Below are 25,555 nucleotides of genomic sequence, written 5' to 3' on the forward strand. Positions count from 1 at the left end.
CTGGGGGTATGCTCCCACAAAAAAAATTCAAAATTTGATTGCTTTGAGGTAGTATCTGAAAGCATCTTAGTGGTGTATATACGTATACTTGAATAGGAATATTGTGGCAATGGATACTAGTACTATACAATATTCATATCAGTAAATGAAGGCATTTAGTATAGGTTTACAAACTTAATTTTGTCTCTGTCAATGCAGACAGATTGATAAATTGCATAGCAGAACCGACTTATGTTCCTGGTGAATGTTCTATTAGGTGACTACTCTATTAGAGTATCTCGATCTTGTGTGTTAGTAATACTGGTTTACAATTTTGCATGTAACCTTTAGCACAAATCCTACTGAATCAAGGAAGCATCCTCTGCCCCCATCCCATCTTTCCACCATTGTAATAGTCACTTACTTAATATAAGGCGAATCAGAACACAGGATATTGATTTTTCTGTTGCACACACATATAGCGTAATTTTATTCTTCCTTGGATCAAGATTATGAAGCCAGTGCTCTCTATTTCTCATTTCTCCTTATTGCTATCAAAATATTACTACAGCAATTATTTTAATAACATTGTACCTTTGGGCTATCCGTGAAGTTGGCAATTCAAATTCCTTCTAGGATCATTATTATCTTGAATCTTTTGCAGTGTATTCATATGACAACTGTAATCTAGTATTAAGGTTACAGGATACTGTAAACCCACGTGTACAGTATATATCATTTTTCATGATTTAGGGTTTTGATTTTTCTTAATCCAATGTTACGAAATATTTATGCATTCTTAACTTCTCATTAATCGACATGGAATTCAAATGTTGTTATGAAAACATGAGTTGTCCCCATGCCAAATAGTGAAAACTATGAACCAATAATCAGACCAATGAAAAACCATGAGAACTTACTAACAGTTCTAAGGTTTGAAGAAGATCACTTGTGAAGGACTGACAAGAGGAATTTGTGAATAATGTATATAGTTGCTGAAATATGGAAACAAAGTGGTCTGAAACAAGACACCGTGGTCACAAAATTAATTTTTAAATTCATATCACAAGCACTAGAAACATTATTTCTTAGAAATGGCTCCGTTATGATCTATACTAGAAGCCAAACTAGTAGTTTATTTATACAAAATGTTAATAACTTGTTTGACAGTGCTGATTTTTGGTTCAGGGAAATATCTCCATTATTGAGCAAAACTATGCATGCGCTTACAGGTGCATCAGTTACTAAGTGTGCTGTTTCTATGTAATCTTGTACTGTTATGTGTGTTTTCTTGTACCTTGTAACTGTCCAGTCAGTACCTATTACTCTCCCAACAATTTAAGTCTGTTATCAGCTGATACACAACACAACAACTGCAAGCCGCCTTAATTACGTCATAAAAATTTTGTTCGACAGTCACTCACTATCCCATAACCTTAAGTCACTCACATCTATTTGGGGCTAAGTCACTCACATCTACTTTGGGGCTAATCAGTGTCGAGGAAGTTTGATGACTCTATCTGTCATGCACACCCAGGAAGTTATCCATCATTTGCATATTTCTCCTCAGAAGTTTTGGTTTTCAAGTCATAAAATTACACTCACTATTTTTTACCTCATTCTGTTATATAAGTGGTATCAGGTGTTATTGCAGATACTTTGTGAAGTTCATGATTTGAAGTTCCGCCACAAACAATTGTATTGAATAAGACTACATACCTGGACAAGATTGGCATTGTCATAATAACCACATTGTAAAAGTTTTAGAAAATTTGACAGTTGTAGTAGTAAATTTCTACTTACCATTTATACTACAGTAAAATAGAAGCAGTCTACCAGTCTTAAGGAGTGGTAAACTACAGTTCCCTACTAAAGCAGTGAGCTACTCTGAAGTACAGTATATCAGGTTCACATGCTTCTGTAAGTTGCTAATAAATCTCTGAAGCAATTGACACATTTTTGGATCTAAGGGCCTAGATTCCCAATGTGTATGTTGTGACAGTGTAACTTCTATTGCCAAAGTTGCTCTTTATCCACTGTTTTCCTTGCTCCACCACTTCTGCTTCAAAGGCTCTAACATGGGAATTTCATTGGAAATGAAACTTGTTATCAACTTGACAGTGAGTACTGGTGATGATGAGATGAATCCTTCAGCTGCAGAGGTGTATGATATAATATCAGGACACACCATGTGTCCAGTGCAGACGCACAAGTACGTCTTCTACAAAAATCAAAAAACACCATTTTCACACATTTGTAGCTCAATAGTGCCTACACAGAAATAAAACAACTTTTGCTATGGAAACTCCCTCAAGGTTAGGCACCTCTTATTTAAAATTTGAGTCAAATTCATCCAGCCATCACTAGGATAGACACTTTCAGTATTCATCTTATTTTCTTGGTTTTCTTCTTAATCTTCTTACTTGTTTTTCTTTTTGCACACTTTAGAAAAATCACAAAAGCTTGTGTATGCTTTAGGCGATACACTTAAATTTAGAGGACAGTAACAGCATAATTCAACACATTTGTAGCCCAAGTTTTGTATAGATTAACTGAAGAACAACAGTTATGCACAATTTTGAAAATTGCTAAGTGATTTTGTCATGCCTACCGGGTAATCCACATGACAGAATAAGTTGGAAATCAGTTGGCACATTAAGTAATTATCATAGTTTAAACCTTTTGTTTAAAGTACCAAGAGTATTATGTAGCTAAGGAGATCTAATCAAAAACAGCCAAGCTGTAAAAAAATGTGCGGCCCCTAAAAAGGCCATGGTGAAAAAAGATGTGAAATCCAAGGTGGCGGCCAAGAAATGGCTGTGATGGTAGGTTAATGGCAAAAATTTTAATTACGACGATTCAGGTGAATTTGTGTTGCCTCCTCCACTAGGATTTGGCACCAAATTCACCTGAATTGTCGTAATTAAAATTTTTGCCATTAACCTACCATCACAGCCATTTCTTGGCCGCCACCTTGGATTTCACATCTTTTTTCACCATGGCCTTTTTAGGGGCCGCACCTTTTTTTACAGCTTGGCCTTTTTTGATTAGATATCACTTCTTTTTGTATTTGTATATTGCAAAGCCAGCCTATAGCTGGCTTTGGGGCTTTTTTAACCCATCTGTTTTTTTTTTATTTACCACAGGAAGAAGAAAAGAACTTAAAAGACAATTTTTAATACTTCAACTATTTTTGATTCTATTATATAGTAATAATACAAATTATATACATATATTTATTACATGTCAATTATTCCCCACAGGATAATTTCTTTGCACCTGATCTCTCTACTGGGTGACTTGAAATGTAGCTGAACTACAGGATGGTTTCTTTGTAGCTGACCTCTCTACAAGGTGACTTGTTTCTAGTTCATCTCTCTATAAAGTGGTTTGTTTGTAACTGAACTCTCTGCAAGGTAATTTGATTATAGCCGAGCATTCTACAGGCTTCTTTCTAGCTAATCTCTATATAGGGTAACTTGTTTGTACCATGAACTTTCTACAGAGTGGGTTCTTTGGAGCTGAACTCTCTACAAGGTGACTTGTTTTAGCTTGTCTCTCTACAAGATGACTTCCTCTAGCTGATCTCTCTACAATGTGACTTGTATCTAACTGAACTATCTACAGGATGATCTATTTGTAACTGAAATCTCTACAGGGTGACGTGTTTCTAGCTGAACTCTCTACAGAGTGTGTTCTTTGTAGCTGAACTCTCTACAAGGTGACTTCTTCTAGCTGATCTCTCTATAGGGTGACCTGATCTCTCTGTATACAGTGACTTTTATCTAGCTGAACACTCTACTGGGTGATTTGTTTGTAGCTGAACTCTCTACAGAATGGTTTCTTTGTAGCTGAACTCTCTACAAGGTGACTTGCTTCTAGCTGATCTCTCTAGACGGTGACTTCTTCTAGCTGATCTCTCTAAAGGGTGACTTGTATAGCTGAACTATCTACAGGTGATCTGTTCATAGATGAACTCTCTACAGGGTGATTTGTTTGTAGCTGAACTCTCTACAGGATGGTTACTTTGTAGCTGGTCTTTACAAGGTGACTTGCTTCTAGCTGATCTCTCTAGACGGTGACTTCTTCTAGCTGATCTCTCTAAAGGGTGACTTGTATAGCTGAACTATCTACAGGTGATCTGTTCATAGATGAACTCTCTACAGGGTGATTTGTTTGTAGCTGAACTCTCTACAGGATGGTTTCTTTGTAGCTGGTCTCTCCAAGGTGACTTCTGCTACTACAGGGTGACTTGTGTCTATAGATGAACTATCTACAGGATGATCTGTTTGTAGCTGAAATCTCTACAGGATGATGTTTTTGTAGCTGAATTCTCTACAGGATGACTTGTTTCTAGCTGATCTGTCTATAGGGTCACTTGTTTCTAGCTGAACTCTCTGTTCTTTGTAGCTGAACTCTCTACAAGGTGACTTCTTCTAGCTGACCTCTCTATAGGGTGACCTGATCTCTCTGCAGGGTGACTTTTATCTTGCTGAACTCTCTACAGGGTGATTTGTTTGTATCAAAACTATCTACAGGCAGACTTTTTTATACCTGAACTTTCAACAGGGTGATTTGTTTTGTAGCTGAACTCTCTACAGGGTAATCTGATCTCCCTACAGTGGGTGATTTGTTTGTAACTGATATCTCTACAGGTAGATTTGTTTGTAAGTGAACTCTTTGCAAGGTGATTTGGTTGTAGCTGATCTCTCTACAGGGTGATTTGGTTGTAGCCGATCTCTCTACAATGGGTGATTTGTTTGTAACTGCAATCTCTACAGGTTGATTTGTTTGCAGCTGAAGTCTCTACAAGGTGTTTTGTTTGTAGCTGATCTCTCTACAGGATAGTTTCTTTGTCACTGAACTCTCTACAAGGTGACTTGCTTCTAGCTGATCTCTCTACAAGGTGACCTCCTCTAGCTAATCTCTCTACAGGTTGATTTGTTTGTAGCCGAACTCTCTACAGGGTGATTTGCTTGTAACTGAATTCCCTATATTGTGTCTAGTTTCTAGCTGATCTATCTACAGGGTGATTTGTTTTTAGCTGATCTCTCTACAGGTTGATTTGTTTGTAGCCGAACTCTCTACAGGGTGATTTGCTTGTAACTGAATACCCTATATTGTGTCTAGTTTCTAGCTCATCTATCTACAGGGTGATTTGTTTTTAGCTGATCTCTCTACAGGTTGATTTGTTTGTAGCCGAACTCTCTACAGGGTGATTTGCTTGTAACTGAATTCCCTATATTGTGTCTAGTTTCTAGCTGATCTATCTACAGGGTGATTTGTTTTTAGCTGATCTCTCTACAGGTTGATTTGTTTGTAGCCGAACTCTCTACAGGGTGTTTGCTTGTAACTGAATACCCTATATTGTGTCTAGTTTCTAGCTCATCTATCTACAGGGTGATTTGTTTGTAGCTGAACTCTCTACAGGTTGATTTGTTTGTAGCCGAACTCTCTACAGGGTGATTTGCTTGTAACTGAATTCCCTATATTGTGTCTAGTTTCTAGCTGATCTATCTACAGGGTGATTTGTTTGTAGCTGAACTCTCTACAGGTTGATTTGTTTGTAGCCGAACTCTCTACAGGGTGATTTGCTTGTAACTGAATTCCCTATATTGTGTCTAGTTTCTAGCTGATCTATATACAGGGTGATTTGTTTTTAGCTGATCTCTCTACAGGTTGATTTGTTTGTAGCCGAACTCTCTACAGGGTGATTTGCTTGTAACTGAATTCCCTATATTGTGTCTAGTTTCTAGCTGATCTATCTACAGGGTGATTTGTTTTTAGCTGATCTCTCTACAGGTTGATTTGTTTGTAGCCGAACTCTCTACAGGGTGATTTGCTTGTAACTGAATACCCTATATTGTGTCTAGTTTCTAGCTCATCTATCTACAGAGTGATTTGTTTTTAGCTGATCTCTCTACAGGTTGATTTGTTTGTAGCCGAACTCTCTACAGGGTGATTTGCTTGTAACTGAATTCCCTATATTGTGTCTAGTTTCTAGCTGATCTATCTACAGGGTGATTTGTTTTTAGCTGATCTCTCTACAGGTTGATTTGTTTGTAGCTGAACTCTCTACAGGTTGATTTGTTTGTAGCCGAACTCTCTACAGGGTGATTTGCTTGTAACTGAATTCCCTATATTGTGTCTAGTTTCTAGCTGATCTATATACAGGGTGATTTGTTTTTATCTGATCTCTCTACAGGTTGATTTGTTTGTAGCCGAACTCTCTACAGGGTGATTTGCTTGTAACTGAATACCCTATATTGTGTCTAGTTTCTAGCTCATCTATCTACAGGGTGATTTGTTTGTAGCTGAACTCTCTACAGGTTGATTTGTTTGTAGCCGAACTCTCTACAGGGTGATTTGCTTGTAACTGAATTCCCTATATTGTGTCTAGTTTCTAGCTGATCTATCTACAGGGTGATTTGTTTTTAGCTGATCTCTCTACAGGTTGATTTGTTTGTAGCCGAACTCTCTACAGGGTGATTTGCTTGTAACTGAATTCCCTATATTGTGTCTAGTTTCTAGCTCATCTATCTACAGGGTGATTTGTTTGTAGCTGAACTCTCTACAGGGTGATTTATTTCTATCTGATCTCTCTACAGAATGGTTTCTTTGTCACTGAACTCTCTACAAGGTGACTCGTTTCTAGCTGATCTCTCTACAGGATGGTTTCTTTGTCACTGAACTCTCTACAAGGTGACATGTTTCTAGCTGATCTCTCTACAAGGTGACTTCCTCGAGCTGATCTCTCTACAGGTTGATTTGTTTGTAGCCGAACTCTCTACAGGGTGATTTGCTTGTAACTGAATTCCCTATATTGTGTCTAGTTTCTAGCTGATCTATCTACAGGGTGATTTGTTTGTAGCTGATTCCTCTACAGGGTGATTTTTTTCTAGCTGATCTCTCTATAGGATGGTTTCTTTGTCACTGAACTGTCTACAAGGTGATTTGTTTCTAGCTGATCTCTCTACAAGGTGACTTCCTCGAGCTGATCTCTCTACAGGTTGATTTGTTTGTAGATGAACTATCTACAGGGTGATTTGTTTGCAGCTAAACTCTATACAGGGTGATTTGTTTGTAGCTGAACTCTCTACAGGATGGTTTCTTTGTTACTGAACTCTCTACAAAGCAACTTTTTCTAGCTGATCTCTCTACAAGGTGACTTCCTCTAGCTGATCTTTCTATAGGGTGACTTGTATCTAGCTGAACTATCTACAGGATAATCTGTTTGTTGCTGAAATCTCTACAGGGTGACTTGTTTCTAGCTGATCTCTCTATAGGGTAGCTTGTTTCTAGCTTAACTCCCTACAGGGTGATCTGTTCATAGCTGAACTTTCTACAGGTTTATTTGTTTGTAGCTGAAATCTCTTGTTTCAAACTGATCTCACTGTAGGGTAACTTGTTTGTAGCTGAACTCTCTACAGGATGGTTTCTTTGTAGCTGATCTCTCTACAGGTTGACTTATTTCTATCTGATCTCTCTACAGGGTGACTTGTTTCTAGCTGATCTCTCTACAGAGTGACTTGTTTCTAGCTGATTCCTGGATGACTTGTTTCCAGCTGATCTCTCTACACGGTGACTTGTTTCTAGTAACTCTCTATAGGGTTATCTGTTTGTAATTGAACCCTCTACAGGATGGTTTCTTTGTAGCTGATCTCTCCACAGGGTGACTTGTTTCTAGCTGGTCTCTCTACAGGGTGACTTGTTTCTAGCTGATCTCTCTACAGAGTTACTTGTTTCTAGCTGATTCCTGGATGACTTGTTTCTAGCTGATCTCTCTACACGGTGACTTGTTTCTAGTAACTCTCTATAGGGTTATCTGTTTGTAATTGAACCCTCTACAGGATGGTTTCTTTGTAGCTGATCTCTCCACAGGGTGACTTGTTTCTAGCTGATCTCTCTACACGGTGACTTGTTTCTAGCTGATCTCTCTACAGAGTGACTTGTTTCTAGCTGATTCCTGGATGACTTGTTTCTAGCTGATCTCTCTACACGGTGACTTGTTTCTAGTAACTCTCTATAGGGTTATCTGTTTGTAATTGAACCCTCTACAGGATGGTTTCTTTGTAGCTGATCTCTCCACAGGGTGACTTGTTTCTAGCTGATCTCTCTACAGGGTGACTTGTTTCTAGCTGATCTCTCTACACGGTGACTTGTTTCTAGCTGAACTCTCTGTAGAGTTATCTGTTTGTAATTGAACTCTCTACAGGATGGTTTCTTTGTAGCTGCTCTCTCTACAGGGTGACTTGTTTCTAGCTGATCTCTCTACAGGGTGAACTTGTTTCTGGCTGAACTCTCTACAGATGATTTGTTTGCAGCTGAACTCTCTACATGGTGGTTTCTTTGTAGCTGAACTCTCTACAAGGTGATTTCTTCTAGCTGATCTCTCTACAGGGTGATCTGTAGCTGAACTTTCTACAAGGTGATTTGTTTGCAGCTGAACTCTTTATATGATGGTTTCTTTGTATGTACAAGGTAACTTCTTCTAGCTGATCTCTCTATAGGGTGACTTGTTTATAGTTGAACTATTTGCAGGGTGATTTGTTTGTAGTTGAACTCTCTACAAGGTGATCCTTCTAGCTGATCTCTCTACAGGATGACTTTTTCTAGCTGAACTCTCTACAGGGTGATCTGTTCATAGCTGCACTCTCTACATGGTGATATGTTTGCAGCTGAACTCTCTACATGGTGGTTTCTTTGTAACTAAACTCTCTATAAGGTGATGTCTTGTAGCTAATCTCTCTACTGGATAACTAATTGTTTCTAGCTGATCTCAATATAGAGTTAAAACTTTCTCTATAGAGTTATAACATGTTTGTATAGCTGAACTCTTTACAGAGTGGTTTTGTGATTGGTTGCTGAACTCTCCAGCTACACGGTGACTTGTTTGTACTACAGAATGACTTGTTTGTAGCTGAACTCTCTACAGAGTGAGTTACTTGTAGCTGAACATTGCTTAAAGTGACTTGTTTGTAGCTGATCTAGATGAACTCTCTACTGGGTAGCTTTTTTTGTAGCTGAACCCTTTACGCAGTGATTTGTTTGTAGCTGAATTCTTTACAGAGTGACTTGTTGTAGCTGAACTCTCTACAAGGTGACTTGTTTATCGCTGAATTCTCTTCAGTGTGACTTATAATGTTCTGAATCTCTACAGCAACATATTTGTAGCTGAATTCTCTACAGGGTGACTTGCTTGTAGCTGAATTGTCTATAAGATTAACTGTATGTAGCTGAACTCCCTACAGAATAACTTGCAATGTAATATAATTCTATAATGGAGCAAGTTATAAACGCAGCTGAATGCTTTATTAGGGTGACTGTTCTATTAGAGTATCTCAATTTCGCATATGCTACACGTAGTTGGCTTTGGAATCATAACTCAGTGGTTTGTAATCCGATTCTTCTGTACTACTGCATGGACTTTCTATGATAATTATTCCAGCCACACACCGATTTTCAGCTCACTATAAGCGGTTTGCCTGGTAGGCGTGAAAACTATTAGTTTTTTATTCATAAAAATCGATCGCGTAATTGTGACACAGGTTGGGTTTTGTGTTATATCTCGATGGCCTTTAACTGGATTCCTTTCAAACCACAAAAAGGCACTCCTACAATAGTTACTCCATCTACATAGCAATTTTCAGCTCATTCCTTCAAGCTGTTTACCCTGTGGGCGTGACAGACCTTCGACCTTATTTTACGTAAATAATCGGTCATAACTCCGTAAATGTTCATCGGATTCCTACCAAACTTGGTACTGAGATTCACCTTAATGGGCCCTTTAAGTGTGCAAAAGTTCAGCGTGATTGGAGCACGAATTCATGTTTTATTTTGGATTTTGCAAAGTGTGCGAAAAGAAGAAGTAGAAGAAGAAAAAAATGAAGAAGAAAAAACCCAAACTTTGGCCGCTCGTATCTCGGAAATGGCTGGAGCGATTTTCTACAAATTTGGAATGTGGACTCCCCTACCTAGCCGGCACTTCTGTAGCAACTTTGGTTTCAATCGGGTAAGGAATCATGGAGCTACAAAGGTGTGAAAATCGCATTTACTTTCTTCCTGTAAATATACTCACGGTGTGGCATGCCGGCTTCTTGGGCCACACAACACACTACCGTGTGTCTTGATATAAACAAAATGAAACACCTGAAACAGGTGCAATTGAGAAACTCTAATAGAACAGTCACCCAGAATAAAAATCCATACACAAAACACAATGGATGTTTTTTTTGTCCAGGCTTCAAACCAGTGAACTTTGTACTTATAAGCCCAAATCCTTACCACTCTGCCACTGCTGTCAGTTGCTCACTTAATATCAGCTATATCAAGACACACAATGCAGCCAAGTACAGCAGGTGTGGGTACAAGATGGACTAGTGTGCATTTAATAGGTTGTTTTTTTTTACAGGGACCTGTAAATAAATAGCATTAAATTTGTTGTAGTACGCCAATGGTTGAAGATATGTGTACCAAATTTTCACATGTTTTACACTAATTCCATATCTTCCAGAGCATCCACTGTACAAGTAGCCAACAGCTAAGTTTCCTAACTCGGTGTGTTAACTGTATCAGGCAAGCTCTCAAAAGTGGTGGGTAGCAGAGAGCAAGAGGCTGTTTACACACTTGAGAGGAAGGCGTAGCTATAAAGATGAAGTAGGACAAGTTATAGGCCTTTCAGATTTCAAAACTGTCTAAAATTAAAGGAGATTTACTGCACAGATCTTTTTTTAACACCACAGAGCTGTGCAACCGCATACAACCATTCCCAGGCTGACCAGAGCTCCATTATTCTCCTAGACCACCTGTATGGATTGCCACTGTGTTTAGGAAAAACAGCCAGTAAAAGCAGACCACTAAAGTCTAGCTGATTCACTGTGAAATTCCATGTAGCCTTGTGTTCTTAGTAAAAAATCTAATCTACTGTCATGGTTGATAAGGCTGGTTTTTCTATACCCAGTTACATTATAGAGAGTTCAGCTATAAACAAGTCACACTGAAGAGCATTCAGCCTTGTAAAGATCTCACTGTACAGATACTTCAACTATACATAGCACCTTGTACAGGGTTCAACAAGTCACCCTAATATCTACATGATAATTATTTTACTTAGTTTCAAACTTACAATTAATAGCTACATGGATTCATATAAATAGCAGTCTTTGTCAATTCCTGTTTTTAAAAAAAGCAGAAAAAATAAATTAAACAGAAGCCTCAAAGCCAGTTATAGGCTTGCTTAAAGTTAATTTTTGAAATCAAAGGCAGCGGCTGCAATGATGCTAACATCAATCATCATTGCAACCATTTCTTGGCTGCCACCTTTGATTTTACAATATTTCACCCTGGCATTTTTAAAAAGCTGCACCATTTTCACAACTTGGATGCTTTGGTATAGATACATATCAAGACACACAATAGTGTGCCGTGCGGCCCAAGAAGCTGGGGGTATATTGACAGGAAAAAACATCATTTTCACACCTTTCTATCTCGGTAATCCCTTATCCAAGTGCAACCACATTTGCTGCAGCATTTCCCGCCAGCTAGGGAAGTCCATATTCCAAATTGGAAGGAAATCGCTCCAGTCATTTCCGAGATACAAGCTGCCAAAGTTTCAATTTTTTTCTTTGTCATTTCGTACAGTTGCAAAAATTGCTACTGAAGATTTTTTGTTCGTTCGAACATTGCGGACTGCATGCTCCATGGATAATAAAGCAGTATGCAATATGCAATGTTCAAACAGACAGAAAATCATCAGTGTAAAACACAAACACGTACTCCGATCACCTTGAAATTTGGCACACAGAAAGGGAGTCCAAAGGCAAATCCTAGTATCAAATGTGGTGCAAATCTGATAAATGGTTTAGGATTTATGACCAATTATTCACGGAAGACAAGATCAATTTGTTGTCACACCTACAGGGTAAACTGCTTCATGGAATGAGTTGAAAATCGGTTTGTGGATAGATCAACCATTGTAGGAGTGCCTTTTGGTTGGTAGTTTGAAAGCAATCAAAATAAAGATTATGGAGATGTGACATGAAACCAAAGGTGTGTAACAATTGTACGATCAAGATTCAATAATAAATATACCAATAATTTTCATGTCTACCAGGCAAACCGCTTAGAGCAGTGAGCTGAAAATTGATATTTAGATGGAATACTCATCGTAGAAAGTCCTTGCAGTAGTAGAAGAATTGGATTACAAACCACTGAGCTATGGTTCGAAAGCCAACTCCGTGCAGTGTAAAAAAATGAAGTGTGCTAGACTGACACTCAAAGTGTGTCTGGCACACCAAAAAATGTCACAATACACACACTTTTGAAAATAGTGTATGTATTGTGACATTTGTGGTTTGTCAGACACACTTCATTTTTTACAGTGTGTAGCAAATGCGAAATTGAGATACTCTAGTAGAACAGTCACTCTAATAGAGCATTCAGCTAGTTTATGACGTACTCCATTACTGAATTTTATTACATTGCAAGCTATTCTGTAGGAAGTTCAGCTACAAACAGTTCTTATAGACAGTTCAGCTGCAAGCAAGTCACCCTGTAGAGAGTTCAGCTACAAATATATCGCTGTAGAGATTCAGAACATTACAGGTCACACTGAAGAGAGCTCAGCTATAAACAAGTCATGCACCCTGTAGAGAGTTCAGCTACAAACAAATCACTCTCCAGAGAATTCAGCTACAAGCAAATCACTCTCCAGAGAATTCAGCTACTAACAAGTTACTGTGGAGAGGGTTCAGCTACAAAGAAACTACTCTGTAGAAAGTTCATCAATACAAGCAAGTTACCCTATAGAGATCAGCTGCAAACAAGTAACTCTGTAGAGAGTTCAGTTACAAACAAGACACTTTATACAATGTTCAGCTACAAGTAAGTCACTCTGTAGAGAATTTAGCTATAAATATGTCACTCTGTAGAGAATTCTGCTACAAACAAGTCATCGTGTAGAGAGTTCAGCAACCAAAAAACCACCCTGTAAAGAGTTCAGCTATACAAACAAATTAATCTGTAGAGAGTTTAGCTACTGTACAAACAAATCACACTGTCGAGAGATCAGCTAGAAGAAATCACTTTGTAGAGACTTCAGCTATACAAAGAAACCACCAGGTAGAGAGTTCAGCTGCAAAAAAGTCACCCTGTAGAGAGTTCAGCTATGAACAGATCACTCTGTAGAGAGTTCAGCTAGAGGTCCATTAGCGTATCTCAGTTTGACTTTACCCAAAATTGGTCCACATTACAACAGATGTTAATTTTTACTGATCATATAATAAATAGCCTCTTCAAACCGATGTAATCTACCTTGACATCAACAAAGCTTTCAATATTGTGTCCCATGGTATTTTGTTGACTAAGCTGTGATCAATTGGCATATAACTGGTGTGTTATGGACTTGGTTTCAGAGCTACTCCGTGAACCGCTACTAAAGTGTTTCAACCAACAACTGTCTCTCTGATTTGCTGCCTGTTGTTTCAGGTGTGCCACAGGGCAGTATTCTTGGCCCCCTAGTTTACGTCAACGATATGTCATCATATATTCATATAAGTAAACTTTTTAAATTTGCTGATGACACAAAATGCTTTGTTCATAATATTATTATTGCTTCTCCCTGACCACAATTCTCTCCAGGAGGACATCACTGCTTTGTTTACTTGATCTAATGACTCAGACTTGGACTTACATCTGAGGAAATTGTACATCTATCATTCAAGCACGTCTTTAACACAACCTACACCATGTCTGATATGCCTATACCTCACCTACGTATATTCTCATAAAGATCTTGGACTCGTATTGTCAGAAGATTTAAGTTGGGATAAGCACTATAAATTCATCGTTGCTCGCGCTTACAAGGTCTTAGGGCTAATACGTCGTACTTTTGTATATTTCATTTGTAAGGTCACAACTTCTTTATTGCACTCAGCTGTGGCACCCAAATTTGATGAAAGATATACTAAACTTTAAACAAATTCAGCGTCATGCACTCAATGATTATTGTAGCAGTTACAAGTCTCAACTGGCTAAACTGAAGCTTTTCCCATTGATATACTTGTTTGAACTCCAGGACATACCTTTTTCAGTCGAATCCATCAAGACTCCAACCAACTAGGGCTCTTAGTTTTGATTAATTTATTAATCGTTTAATCATCAATTACTAAATCCATTAATCTATATGTAGTGAACACCATGCATATAACATCAACCACACTTAATCACCACCCAGAATAACATTATAGTGGTAAAAGGAGAGTTGAAGGAATGGCAGCAGTTGATAGGTAGTTACAATTAGTAGCTACTACTTAAAGGCTGCAATTTAGTTATGAGCTCAGAATCTTCATGGATGTGGTGAGCCAACTAGAGGTGTGCTGTAACATTGAGAAAAGAGAAGTGATGCAACTTTTGCTATAAAGCACAACAATGCCTGGCTACCTATGGTGATGTGGCCTCTATCAACAGCCCAGACAATTAGGCACCACAAATATTTTAATACATCCATTGTCCGGATTACTCTGTGTTTTGATTAGTTATCAAGATGGCTGCTATACAGAGAATATCAGTTTATTTTTCCTGTGATACAGTTCTTTTTTCTTAAAGTATAACAACTACTGTTTTCAGAAGATCTGGTAAGAATATTTTAACACTAGTAGCAGTACTAACACACACGTTTGTATGGCTTCTCATAATCTGGAATAGTAAAAAGGGGCTTTGTATTTTTGTAGTGAGCAAAGAGGCTTTTCACTTAGAATTTTTATTGATGATGTGTATACTACATGATTAATCAATTACAAATAAAAAAATCGATTATATTTTTTCATCGAATAATCGATATTATCGATTAATCGTGAGAGCCCTACAACCAACCAATTTAATATTACTAATCATATCTCTGCCAACACTAGATCTGGAACCAGTAGCAAACTATTTCATCCTTGCCACTTAAACATGTCTCACCACTCCTACCATTGAGATTACCATCACTTTGGAACTCTATGCCTGTCACCTGAACTTGTCATTTCCTGTGATAAAATTCAAACTTAAACAATATCTATGGAACCACTTTTTAAAAAATTTTGATGATAACACAAACTGTTTACAACATTATCTTTGTTTCTGCTCGAGGTGTCATCAGTACAAGCCTCCCACCTCTAACTTGCATCTCCTATAACTAGCATATGTATGTCTGTGTGTGTGTGTATGTACAGCACTTAAGTCCTGAGACCTGTAATCTTGCATCACTCGTGACTAATGTATGTAATTTAAGTACTTCAGTAAGTATGTGAAGTATGTAATGCACTTTCTGGCTATTGGCGCGTGTTGCCAACAGACCATTGGTGTTTTCACCATAAAGTTATTAAACAAGTCACCTGCAAAGAGATCAAGTCACCTTGTAGAGTATTCAACTACAAACAAATCACCCTGTAGAGAGATCAGCTAGACACAAGTTACAGAGATCAGCAAGAAGAAGTCACCTTGTAGAGAGTTCAGCTACAAATAAACCACCCTGTAGAGAGTTCAGCTAGAAACAAGTCACCCTATAGAGAGATTAGCTAGAAACAAGTCACCCTATAGAAAGCTCAACTACTAATAGATCACTCTGTAGAGAGTTCAGCTACAAGCAGATCACCCTGTAGAGAGTTCAGTAGAAACAAGTCATGCTTTAGAGAGATCAGCTAGAAATAGTCACAGTTAAGCTACAAAAAACCACCCTGTACAGAGTTCAGCCAGAAACAGAGAGATCAGCTAGAAACAAGTCACCTTGTAGAGAGTTCAGCTACAAAGAAACCATCCTGTAGAGAGTTCAGTTACATCTGTACAAACAAGTTACCCTACAGAGAGATTAGCTAGAAACAAGTAATCCTGTAGAGGCTTTAGCTACAAACAAATCAACCTGTGCTATGAACAGATCACTCTGTAGAGAGTTCAGTTAGATACAAGTCACCTGTAGAGAGATCAGCTAGAAGAAGTCACCTTGTAGAGAGATCAACTAGAAACAAATCACCTTGTAGAGAGTTTAGCTACGTACAAACAAATCACTCAACGTATAGAGACTTTAGCTGCAATAAAATCACCCTGTAGAGAGTTCAGTTACAAACAAATCACTCAACGTATAGAGACTTTAGAATTCACCTGAATTGTCGTTATTAAAATTTTTACCATTAACCTACCATCACAGCCATTTATTGGCTGCCACCTTGGATTTCACATCTTTTTTATCATGGCCTTTTTGGGGGCCACACCTTCCGACAAGTGTGTTCCCTCCGGATGTTGAAAACAGCTCATGCAATGACATTGTTATATATCTATCTTGGAGGAACTATAGACTTTAACGTACTGATTTTTAGTTAAAACTGGCAATGCCATCAGAATCTATTAGTTTGACATTATCAACATAATTACGTTACTGTATTATATAATCATGTGGTTATTGATTACTGTGTATACTGTAGATTGACTCAAAAATCAAGTGAAGCACTAACTGAAAATGATGCTAAGAAGGTTGATGTGATTTTGGATGTGAGTTTGTTTCATATGCAGTAGAGTTTCCAAGGCCATGAGGGTTTTGCCTGATAAATATATCCATGCACAAGGACTATATGTATAAGGGTGCAGGCATATATACGTGTATCAGGCAAATCCCAAGTGCCATGATATAAGTAATACATACCACTCAGGTGTGCCCGCCTAATACATGTATAGGTATACATGTATATATAGGTGAATATATAGAGTTAAAAGACCTTATAGCTGTCATATTTAATCTCTCATCACTTGGACCAATTGTCATTTTTACTCTGTGAAAAAAATAGTAAAACATCTGCTTGATCAGTAAGTTGTAAAGTGCTTCTATACACAGGCCTAGCCTTCTCACAGGTCCATAGTGGGATAGCACTTAATATATACAGTACTATGCACTGTCACTTTACCTCACAAGTACAAGGATAATTATGAGTTTTATTAAGTTCCATTAGGGATCAAAGTAGTGAAACAAGGAGGTCACCTACACCTGCAGATATACTAGTGGACATTTTTAATCTCTATATATACCCATAACTGAATTATGGATTAAATGTCCATTTAGGCCTCCCTTACATTGTAGCAATCTATTGGAGGAAGCATTTCAGGTTGTACTGAAGGAATTTTTGGGCTTGGATACACCTAACCAATACTGCCAACGTGCCATGAAGGTATTGTGAGGCTGGTAGGGTGATGTTTTGGCCAGAAAAGCCGAAACCTTCATGATCCCTAATGTACAGTACTATTGTGCTGTATGGTACCACTGTACTGTATGATAATACGTTATACGTATATAGTCTACATACGCACATAGCGGTAAAACTTTTTTTGGATTTCTAACATACATGCATAGAATAAGCTTCTATTGGTAGATTTATGTATTATTTTATAACTTTTATTTACAAGGTAGAGATTTGAACTAGAATTTCTAGGTAGAAATTGCCATAATTAACTTACAGCCATGGCTCATAGTTAAAGGACTTGGTATGGAAGAGTGTGGTTTGAATATCAAACAACACTTTTTGAAATTTTTGTCAAGAGTTTTTAAATTTTGAGTGACTGTTCTATTATTACAGCATCTTGCTCAATACCTGTTTAACTTTTGCCTTATACTATAACTATGTAACTGTTAATTTGATTTCTTTAAAACCACCAAAAGCACTGTTTTAATGGTAACACTATTCAAAAACAAATTTTTGAGTACTTCCATAATTAATTAATCTGTGGCTATGACCCGATATTGTCCCTTTATGTGAAATATCACCCAGAACTCTGTGAACCTTCGTTAGGATGGATTCTTATCATAAATCAGCTTAATATGCCTTCTATTTGCAGCAAATGACAAGTTATATGTACCAGCATTGAAACCGGGTCGGGTCATCCGGGTCAACCGGGTCATGTTTTGTCTGGGTCATCTGTGTCAGACCTGCTTTAAAATTATCCAGGTCTGACCCGGATTGGATCACATGCAAAGTAAATTGTTTAGTTGGATGGTACAGAAGTGTATAAATGCATCATAGTCAAGTCCTGAGGTAACTCAGCTTCTTTTGTGAGCCATGCCTACTTATTGGATAACTACCTGCAACCATTCATGCAGCCACGACCATTTATGGGTGATATTAAAGTCTACAGGTATGCACAAAACCATGCTCATAGCTGCCTGCTAGTTTATGTGGAGCCACGCCCACTAATTGATTGCTATTGTACAAGATATGTCTAGGCTAGTTTCTTTCTTGAGCCATGCCCACTTTATATCGGGAATGTGTCATACTTTTTAATGTTAGGTATGTGCAAAGCCATACCTACTTGCAGGAAATGTATCTTGCATTTTGCAAACTTACGTGGAATCATGCCCACTGACTATCATCATTAAGTATGGACACCCTCGTGCTTAACGCACTAGTCGGCACTCAAAATGTAGCAGTTGGTGCACGCCTCACTTTAAATTAATCCAGGTTACATCCAGGTCAAATCCGGGTGGACCCGGATTGCTATCCAGGTCAGCAGGTCATCTAGGTCAACAGTAGTGACCCAGTTTCAACACTGATATGTACACAAAGTAATTTTTGCAAAGTGTACATATGCTAGGAAATGTGGGCCTAAAAGGCAAAAAATTAAAAATTTTAGCTAAATATACAGCTGTATCCCAGGAATAGCTGAGCAATTTCTCTCAAAGTCTGCCCTTCCTGGCAAAAGGAAACCCACTAAAAATGTTTTGATTTGGAGTTGGGATCATGGAGCTACAGTGGCTTCATCCTGAGATGTGCCCACTGCAGTATGCACAATACACGCATCATGAAATTACTTTTGTCCTCCTTTGTGTTTCAGTTCTTTTTGTTGATAACGCAAGGTGTTGGTTCATGTTACCACTTACGTGTGGCTGTACTGTAGCTATCACACTCATCACCTGTATTTCGATAACAACTGGATTAATTGCAGAGATGCTCCTTGTATTGTTCTTCATTTGTAATGCTGTGTAATGGGCAGAACATACAGTAACTGAAAACACAGCACAATGACCACTTCATTTCATAATGGGCATTATATCAGACACAAAATTAATTTTATGGCATTCCAAGTGCCATTCTTTCTTTTGATAGAGTACAATAATATGTAACCGGATTTTGGAAATCAGTCTTAATGTCACATTTTACAACTGAAATATTTATTATTGAAATGAGGCATTACAAACACCTATTCAGCTTTACAGTGATTAGATCAGTAGTCAGTACCATGAATTACAAGAAATTCTTTGAAATACTTTACTAGGTGCATAAGTGCTTTAGTGATGACACATTAACATACTAAGTGAGTACTAGCACCCTCGGAATTCTCAGTGTGTGGAGCCTCCTATCGCCTCCCTTCCTCCCATCTTACTCCACCGTAACAACATAGTATGAGGCACCACACACTGATCAAACAAACATGATAACAAGATTCTGCCGCTTCATTGATTTGGGTAAAAGCTGGGCAACTGAGGATGTCATTGGGCTGTAGTTACATGTAGTAGACTATGAAAGCTTACCATGCATAATTGAAACCATAAACTGTTTACATAGTGTTACTGTTAAGTAAATTTCTAAGCAATGCTATGGCTCATGAGCAACAAAATGTTATTCAATCCGATGATGTTATTCAATTAGGTGACACCTTAGTTTTTGTAAGTTAAGTAATAATTCGTTGTTCCATAGAACAATGAGCTTAGCAGTTTCTGCACCTCATGTAGCACAACAACAGTAGTTACAGCACACATTGCTTATTGCAGCAGCAAACATACATTAATAATGGCAAGTAGCACACACATTACACACATTACACACATTACACACATTACTACTAGCAGTAACACACAGCAAACACATTACTTATCACAGCAGTGAACACACATTAGTACTAGCAGTAGCAAACACACAATACACATTGCAACAGCAAGCACAGTACTTATTGCAGCAGCGAACAGACAATACTACTAGTAGTAGCAAACACAAAGTGCTTATCGTAGCAGTGAATACATACTACTACTAGCAGTAGCACACACATTACATAGTAGTAGCATACACAATACTTACTGCAGCAGCAAACATGCATTACTTATTGGAACAGAAAACATACATTACCCACACATTATTTATTGCAGTAGCCAACACTAGCACACACATTACATAACAGTAGCACACACTTATTGCACAGTACTTATTGCAGCAGCAGACACCATAGCTGGAAGGATTACAGCGACGACTGAGTACTTATAGGATATAAGGCTGAAGTGTAATATGTACAGTAAGCACAGAAGTTATCATAATATGTAAGGCAGCAAAACACCCTCAATCCTCAGCTACCAATATTATGTTTGAGAAATGAAATGGGGTAATGGATTAATTCCTGTAGAACAGGTAAATAAAAGTAACTGGCAACCAAAACAGCTGATATCTGAAGCGGCCAAGAATAAAAGTTAAGTTGATACAACTATTGAAAAAGGCGGCTAAATTACCAGCCAATTAGAGTTACAAAAAATTAATTTAGGATGTAGCAAGGGTGAATGTATAGAACACAGTTGAATGATTAGGATTCAATGTTGCAAGTTTATAATTGTAGTAAGTTGTATCAACTTAACTTTTATTCTTGGCCGCTCCAGATATCAGCTGTTTTGGTTGCCAGTTACTTTTATTTACCTGTTCTACAGCCAAGGTATTCTTTGGTAATCATAGTCAGTTGTAGTAACATTATTGATTCTTGGCCGCTCTAGATATCAGCTCTTTCAGTTACCCATTGATTTCATGGAGTATTTTTCTACAGCTTATCTGTTTTACATTGGGTTACAGATACTTGTAGTTTCTTGGACGCGCCTTTTTTTTACAGCAAAGGTGTTTTTGGGGGGGGATTATATAGACATTGGGGGATACCAAAATCAATTGATGGGGATCAATTAATACTCATGTCATTAGGATGCACAATTTGGATTTCACTATGAAAACCACTCAGGCGGAGAGCGTTTTGTTCTCCTCGCCATCCTTCGAGTTTAAAAACTTTGGGTTAAGGTGAATACGAGTGTTATAGCTTATTCATTGATCGTTTCCACACATTTTTGCATATGGACATGCCCCATCATGATGCTACCACTCTGCACGAAGTAACCACTCTACAAGCAAGCTTACCTATCTAGGCCTTTAATGAACTTTGTAATTTTTCCATAATGATTCAATATCACTGACTAAAATATTAAACTCTTGTAACCAACACTCTGCATATTGCAATCATAGTTTAACAGTTACACATTTCTGTAGCATGAGTTCACACGTAGTAGTGAGTGTCAAACAAATTCCACACTTAGTTATGTATCATGGTTTTGTGTTGTTATTTCATGGCAATTGTTAGTAAGCAACTGCACTAAACTACTCTAGATTTCCCCCACACATGGACAGTGCAAAGATTCATGGTCTCGTCTTTTCAGTCTTGGTGCTAAACAAAATTCCCTTAGTGTAGTGGCCCATATTTCATTGTAGACATGACATCCCTTTATCACATGTGGTCGCCATCTTGATAATAATCCACTTGGATAAATAAGCAATACCAAAATTATTTTTGTGTTGGCGCTATACATTATATTTAAGCATTTGAAAATAGAACCTACGGAATTTAATTTTACTAGCTGCTCTTCACAAGTTTCGTTAACTTGTTACACGGTAAAATACAGCACTACCATACCATATGATTACTGAGTATCAAACCAATTTCAAAAAATTAAACTGCACATTACTAGATACTCACTTACAGTAACATTCTAGTCATAATAATTCCAACATGTGCATATTATTTAATAATTTATTGTGTCCTACTACCAGGATGTTGCAACCACAGTCAGTAGTATTCTGAATGATACAAACAGCATCTCATTTAGGCAGTCACAAAATGTGAGTTTAAGTACTTCAGTATCCGTATGCCCAAGCATGCTATCCATTTTGCAGAATTCCATTATATTGTAAACCGTATGATTAACCAGCTGAGCTAAATCTGGTTGTTTTCAAAAAATTTTGTTTTGCTATCAAAACATATAACTGGGTAGAAATACACATGTTTCATAAAAAATTAATTTGGTTAACCTAAAGTTCTATACATGCATTAATCACTTTGGTGTGTAGAGAAACCACTCAAATCAACAAAACCTATACACCATCTAATTTGTCTGCTCATAAAAAAAGAATATTTTTGTTTTGTTTCCATGTAACAAACGGCGTGAAAGTTATGGGTGCATGTGTAAGAGATAAAGTTTACTGTCAATACTTCTTTGTCAATATGGCCTTCTCCTTTGGTTAAGGTGGTGAAATGTAGGACAAGCAATATACCTTACTGTATTTGCCAGGTTATGGTAAACAGATTGATCCAAGCCCTGTTTTTATAGCTTTGTTCAGTCATGAGTTATGATCAATTAATTAAGTGGCCGTAATTCATTTGTCATAATTGCTTCTTTACTAATTTTTGAAGTTCTTGCTGTTCCAACTGTCTAGTGCTATAACTCCAAGACTATTCATCGCAAAGATCACAAATTTTGGTAGTCCACTCCTTTGTTACTATAGGTAGGTATCAGACAGAGAAGCAATAAAATGTAACTCAAAGAATGTGTGAAAATGACTGAACTTTGCTCAGCTGGTCACATATATGTATTGTTACATTAGTACGTTCGCATTGAGCTGAATCCTGAGTTGTTGATTAAGAAGCCATACAAGATCAAAGGCTTTAAACATGATGTTCATGACGCATTTATTCGTAAGCTCGTGTTACGGGCGCGCACTTAATTGCCGAAAATATGGCGTCCAGTGCAGCGTCAGTGAGTGCGGAGCAAAACCCTCTTGGAAAGAGGTTAAACAACCAAACAAAGTATCTACTCATGAAGCTATGGAACTACTTTGAGCAAGAAGTGAATAAGTCTAAAGTTTCCGTCAATGTGAAGCAGAGAATCTCGAAGGCCACTGGTATTAAATATCTTCTTTGCAGTTGGGTTTGGTATTCATTTCGCCACGTAGGGAAGAGTGAGGATGGAGTACCGCAAGAAAGGTGGGTTTTCTATGCCAAGAAAAAGGTACAAAAGCAGTTTGCAGGAGGCTACTCAATTCATCTAATCGTCACAGCAGGTACAGACATTCACGAATCCGTGTTGATGCAGACAGTTTCGACCGGGATGCAATCAGATGGAAAATAGATTCATTATATGACAAGAAAGAAAATGTATCACTGTAGAAGATTTTGGTGGGTGAATTTGAACGCTCAAGCCTTTGGTTTTGTAACTTTTGTTACTCCGTCTACAGTCAAAACTTCGGAATGATGGTGTTTTCTCTGGGGGAAGAACATCACTTAGGAGGGTATTGAAGGATATGGGATTCAAGCATAGAACAATTAATGACAAGAGGTTAGCATTGCACCAATTTGTGTGTTTTAATTTTACTACACATACATGCAGGGTATACTATGAGCAGCCCTGCATAGTCCATCAGTGTCATAAATATTTGAGACGAATGAGGCGCAACAGAACTGAAGGGAAACCAGTGGTGTACTTGGATGAGACTTGGGCCAATGCGCATGATGGAAAGTCCAGAGCCTGGGTAGAGGCTGATAAGACTACTGGTGGGACTATAGGAGGAGTCAGGTTGGTTAAATAGCTTTCAAAATTCTGCTTGTTTATCCTAATTTATACATAGCAAGCCATCAGGTAAAGGAGAGCGCCTTATTATCTTACATGCTGGAGGCAAAGATGGATGGGTTCCCGGTAATTTTCTATGATGTGAAGTATCCAGTAAACACAGTTTTTCTTTCAGGTTGTGATTGAGTTTTTAAAACCAAGAAAGGATCTGCAGCTGATTACCATCAAGAAATGAATGCAGAGAATTTTGAAAGGTGGTTTAAAGAAAAGTTATTTCCAGCATTACCAGCTAATCGTCTGATTGTAATGGACAATGCCAGTTACCACAGGTAGGTGTTAGATTTGTCAACTGTAAACATTACTGTGTTAACTGCAGTCGCCACTTGGAGGAGCAACCAAAGCAATTAAAGTGGCAAAAAGCACAGCTGAAAGAGTAGTTAGATAAGAAATGTAAGGCAGTGTGTATATACTGTCACTGTTTCAGTATGTGACTGTATGATGATTCACAGGTATAGCATATCCAGAAAGTTCACTGAAGAGAGATCTGTGGGAAATCATCAAACGAGCAAAAACTCCTCCAAGATATGCTATAGATGAGATAGCTGGAAGTAAAGGTATGTTAAGTGTATACATTGTGGCTCTGACATTTTCTGGTATGGCTTCTTTCTGGTATACTGTTGTAATTCCAGTTCTTTCGGTTAACGCAATAATAGGCCATGAAGTAGTCAGACTACCAGTTGCACACTGTGAACTGAATCCTATTGAGATGGCCTGGAGTCAAGTGAAGGGACACGTAAAGCGGAAAAACAAGAGGTATATCAACATTGTTATGGACATTGTTATAGTTTGGCATCTGTTTAGGTTTACTTTGACTGAAGTTAAGGAACTGGTTTATCAAGGATTTGAGGCTGTTACATCTGAGAGGTGGCAATCTTTGATAAAGCACGTTCAAGAAGAAGTCGAAGATCATTACTGGGAACAGGATGGACTCCTCGAGGAACTTCTAGAACGATTCCTCATTCATGTCAGCAGTGATAGTAGCAATAGTGAAGATGGTGATGGTGGTGATGATGGTATTAATGACTCCTCCACCACCAGCAACAGTGAGTCCAAGTCTTCTTCTGAGCCTACTTCATCTGATGTAAGATTGTTTGATATTTACAATACTAGTGTTACAACTTGTATGTTGTTCCCCAGGAGTTATCGGGTGACTGGGATTGAACTCTGCAAAGTACATGAAAAAAACAAAACAGATGAAGTGTAAGTGTATGCACTTTCAAAGTTATTGTTGCTTGCAGAAGGTGAACATACCAGACATTGTGTATGTTGATCAGTGCAGGAGTGTTTAGAAGTCACTAAAGGTATTATAAGTCCAAATGCATACAAACAGTATTTCATTTAGTGAAACTTTTTGTAGAGTTCTGTGGGAATGTGACTTCGAGAACCAGGTGCTGATTTGAAACGGCTTGTATGGCATGTGCACAAAGTGATGGGAAAAGGATTAAAGTGACAAATTGACTAGATGGGAATAGGAGAGAATAAGCAGCTGTGTGGTAAATGTGAAGTTAATAACATGTTGTTTGCCTCACTTGCAGGTACACCTATACTGGATAAAGTACTTGAGCTGTTATAAATTGGGTTTTTCCTCTTAATGGCTGAAAGAGGTTTTTCCCCTGAAGATAAGTGGGCCACCTATCTTCTAAATACAATGCAACAGTGGCCCCAGCTCTTCTACTCATACAACTCTGTTTTACACACATAAAAACTGTTTTATTTTTCTTGCAAAAGTGTATTACAGCCTCTTACATAACAGATGGTGAAATCATGCGTGTTGAGGGCAGGAGTGTGATGTCTGGCTTCGCCACAAACATGTGTCAACATGAACATTAAAGGGCCGCGCTTTAGAGGCTTCCCAAT

The 25,555-nt window shown here is 38.0% G+C and overlaps 2 protein-coding genes across 5 annotated transcripts in view; both read left to right on the forward strand.

The window, feature by feature from the left end:
• The window catches only part of LOC136260495 (adhesion G protein-coupled receptor L3-like), a 124,446-nt gene that overhangs the window by 60,793 nt on the left and 38,098 nt on the right, over positions 1-25,555 (forward strand). For 3 of the 4 annotated variants that reach the window (XM_066054238.1, XM_066054265.1, XM_066054257.1), the window contains 2 exons: positions 16,437-16,503; positions 21,846-21,914. In XM_066054238.1, the coding sequence (XP_065910310.1) occupies positions 16,437-16,503; positions 21,846-21,914 (136 nt within the window). The remainder of the gene's footprint in view (positions 1-16,436; positions 16,504-21,845; positions 21,915-25,555) is intronic. The other variant, XM_066054247.1, reaches the window with a different exon arrangement.
• LOC136260512 (uncharacterized) lies at positions 22,798-25,448 on the forward strand. Its single transcript, XM_066054274.1, has 14 exons — positions 22,798-22,973; positions 23,025-23,080; positions 23,130-23,247; positions 23,307-23,407; positions 23,459-23,644; positions 23,697-23,764; positions 23,814-23,967; positions 24,015-24,088; positions 24,148-24,252; positions 24,352-24,451; positions 24,500-24,779; positions 24,836-24,898; positions 24,937-24,999; positions 25,056-25,448. Exons 10-12 carry the CDS (start codon positions 24,405-24,407, stop codon positions 24,857-24,859), a joined length of 351 nt encoding a protein of 116 aa, XP_065910346.1. The 5' UTR covers positions 22,798-22,973; positions 23,025-23,080; positions 23,130-23,247; positions 23,307-23,407; positions 23,459-23,644; positions 23,697-23,764; positions 23,814-23,967; positions 24,015-24,088; positions 24,148-24,252; positions 24,352-24,404; the 3' UTR covers positions 24,860-24,898; positions 24,937-24,999; positions 25,056-25,448.

The sequence above is a fragment of the Dysidea avara genome, chromosome 1 (genome assembly GCF_963678975.1).
Source record: "Dysidea avara chromosome 1, odDysAvar1.4, whole genome shotgun sequence".
Lineage (NCBI taxonomy): Eukaryota > Metazoa > Porifera > Demospongiae > Dictyoceratida > Dysideidae > Dysidea > Dysidea avara.